We start from the raw sequence: 3,369 nt of genomic DNA on the forward strand, positions 1-3,369 counted from the left end.
GATTTATGTACATGTGTGGTGTGTATGTATACAAGTGCTTATTGTATGTGGTATATGTGCATGAGTACAGTGTGAGATTGGTGTGTGTATGGAGGTGTGATATATGGATGTGTATGTGTGCTATGCGTGGCATGCTTTGTGTATGCGTATAGAGTCTGTGGTGTGTGTATATGTGTATGGTACGTGTGGTACATATACATGTGGGTGGCACATATGTGTGTGGTATACATGCATGTCTTTGGTCCATGCTGTGTGTGTACACATGTCATGTGTGATGCATGTGGTGTGCGTGCATGCGTGAGATATATGATACATATATATGTCTGCAGTCTGTGTGTGGTAGGTATGTGTGTAGTGTATGTAGAGTATGTGTGTGCACATGTGTGATGCATATGGTGTATGTGCTTGTATGTGGTGTGTGGCGTACATATGGTGTAAGTCTGTGTGTGATGTGCATGTGTGCCCGTGTGTGTCTGTGAATGTAATGTGTGTGGTGTGTGTACATGTGTGAGATGTAAGGTAAACGTTATGCGCATAGTCTGTGTGTGGTGTGCACATAATGTGGTGTGTGGTGAGTGTGTGCTTGGTGAGTGTGTACATGTGTGGTATGTGTGTGGTCTTCCAGCTGAGCAAGAAGTAAGCCCTCTGGGGAGCAGATGGTGTCTCTTCTTTCTCTCTCTCCCTCCCCGGAGTACCTCTCCACTCAGCAAGATCTTGAGAGTCTGTTTCCCAAGTGTCTTAAAGGCTGCGTGACTCCCACAGTCGTCCTTGACAGCTGGCTCCAGTGCCCGCCTCCCACATACATCACGCCGCCCCGTGCAGGGCCGGGGGCTAACCAGCCCTGATATCGGCACTCGTGCTCGGCGCTCAAGCCACCCATGTGCACAGCAGGAGCAGTGTGGTCGCTCAGCGGCACGTGCCGCCCAGTCTGCACTGCATTCTGAACGAGCAGGCTGGCTCATTAGAGGGAAATGTGGTCCATAATTTCATGTTACATCGCCTTTTGGCTCTGTTTGTCTTTGCAGACACCAGATCTCATCTGTTGGAAGCTGCTTATTTTTCATTGAAAGAGCAGATTTAGGGAGGGGCAACAGCAGGGCTTGCAGGCCAGATGCCACTGTCCCATCCCTCCCTCTTTTTTTTTGCTTCATCCTTTTTGTTTCAGCCTTCTCTCACCCACCCAGCAAGAACGGTGGACCTGTAATAACTACCATTTATCAAGTTCCTGTTCTGTGCCAGGTATGATTGCATGTGATCTCTGATCCTCAAAACAACCCAGCAACATAAGCATTCTAATCCCATGGTACAGATAAGGAAACTGAGTCTGGGAGGTTAAAAGACCTGCCTGCACAGAGGAGCGGGAATGGGAAGCCAGGTCTTTCTGGCTCTTCGTTTGTGTTAATTAAACATGGAGACCTCTACACTATATTTATTGCTTAGCACTGTCTCAGTGCATTGAAAAGGGGAAGAGTTTTCTTCTCTACCTAGCCTCTATTCCAAGGGAAATGCTGTATTCTCCTTTAAAAATTTTCTGAATTTTTGAAAAAGCCCTATTTCTGCATTACCTCTCCTGGCATCTCCAAGAGGCAAAATCAAAAATTATCATCTAGAGACACCCCAGACACAAAGTGCCCCAGCTTTTTACTATCCCAGCCCAGAATGCAGTGGCCAAGAACTCCTTTCCTGCCAGCTCTTCATCAGTCTGTGTCTTCAAGGGACTGGCTGGCCCCTTGGACATTGTTGAGCCACTATAGCAGTAAACCATGCCCCACATCAAATAAGTACACTCTTTCCATTTATTTCAGTTCAGTCATTTGGGATTTTCAAAGACCTGCTTGTGACAGAGGTGTGCACTGCCACAATTTTGCTCCCATCATCTAAATTGGCTCTTCTCTCCTTTGGCTCCTTAAGAAAAACCTGTTTCTGATTGCAAGGATGTGTCTGCTGCCAGGAGGCAGAGGAAGAAATATAACATAATGGCTACAAACACGACTTTGGAGTAAGACCTCTGGGGTTCCAATCCTGCTTGCTCCGTATGCAAACTTTGAGATGTGGGCTACTCACTTTGACTCTCTAAGCCTCAGTTTTCTCATCTGTTGTTGTGAGGAAATAATGTACGCAAATCTCCCAACACGGGGTCTGGCACAGGGTCAAAGTTCAAGATGTTACTATTATCATCAGAGTTTTCAATTGGAATAAATAAGAGACTGTTAAATTTGCATGATTGTACTTTTACAGTAAGCTGTTAATGATGCATTCATTTAGTTTTCTACTCTGAAAGAACATAGATTTGATTAATTATAATAAGAATTTAAAATATTTTCGTTATTTAGAAATAACCTACAGAAAGTCTAAACCTGTCCCTTCCTTCCTCCCTTCTTCCCCAGACTTTTTTTTTTTCTTTTAAAGAAAGAAATAGCAATTATGTAGTCAGATTCACTGGCTCTTCCTGAGTCTAAACCTGTCCCTTCCTTCCTCCCTTCTTCCCCAGACTTTTTTTTTTTTTCTTTTAAAGAAAGAAATAGCAATTATGTAGTCAGATTCACTGGCTCTTCCTCTCCCTGGTAACAGGCTCAGGCTTAGCCTTGATTAGGCAGCATTGCATCTGATCTAAGGTCTCTCCACCCTTCAACCCAACCCTTGCTTCCCCAGGCTCCAGGGCACAGCCCTGCAACACCCCTCTCCACCCCTGCTTGGCATCAGAACCTTGTCAAGGCTAAGCAGCTATGAAATTTTTCTTTGAAACAGTTGTCTATTTAGATTTCTTTTTTCTTCTCTCTAAGGCAGAAATTGGACCATTTTATCTATGCTGCAAGACAGTCCTGCCCCTCAGAAAATGCTTGCGCATGTTAAGTTGTTTTGAAAGGCATTTGAGAAGCAGGGTCCTGCATCCATACCTCACCCACGAATTTCCCAGCCTAATAGCACTGGCATTCTTTTGTGGCCCCAAAATACTTTCCACTTGCTGTTCCTATGAATGCAAGTAAAGCAAAATCTCTTGACAAAGCAAATTAGAAATAATAGATGTTGGGGGGGGCACTTCCTGTAACTAAAATCAAACCTATTTCTAGATTGTAAAGTACAAAAAGAGAGAGAGAGATCAGGTTGACATTGAGGAAAATTGAGCATTGATAAATGAATTGCTTTCACCCAGTTTCTCAGATTCTCTCTCTCTCTCTCTCTCTCCCTCTCTCTCTCTCTCTCTCACACACACACACACACACACACACACACACGCACAGGTGAAGATATCTTTAAAGGGCACCTATTTCCTGCAGATCATGATTATGTTAATCTCAATTCAAACGCAGATGCACTGAGAGTATTAGAGGGTCAGTCATTCTCATTCACAAAGCTGTAGATTCCACT

At 44.2% G+C, this 3,369-nt stretch overlaps 1 protein-coding gene across 1 annotated transcript in view; it reads left to right on the forward strand.

Moving 5' to 3' along the window:
- LOC103590937 overlaps nt 1–1,977 on the forward strand; it is a 24,438-nt gene extending 22,461 nt beyond the window's left edge. Inside the window, 1 exon segment of the mRNA XM_008573284.1 lies at nt 1,912–1,977. Coding sequence (XP_008571506.1) covers nt 1,912–1,977 — 66 coding nt within the window.
- The last annotated feature ends 1,392 nt before the right edge of the window (nt 1,978–3,369 follow it).

The sequence above is a fragment of the Galeopterus variegatus genome, unplaced genomic scaffold (genome assembly GCF_000696425.1).
Source record: "Galeopterus variegatus unplaced genomic scaffold, G_variegatus-3.0.2 Scaffold897, whole genome shotgun sequence".
Taxonomy (NCBI): Eukaryota; Metazoa; Chordata; class Mammalia; order Dermoptera; family Cynocephalidae; genus Galeopterus; species Galeopterus variegatus.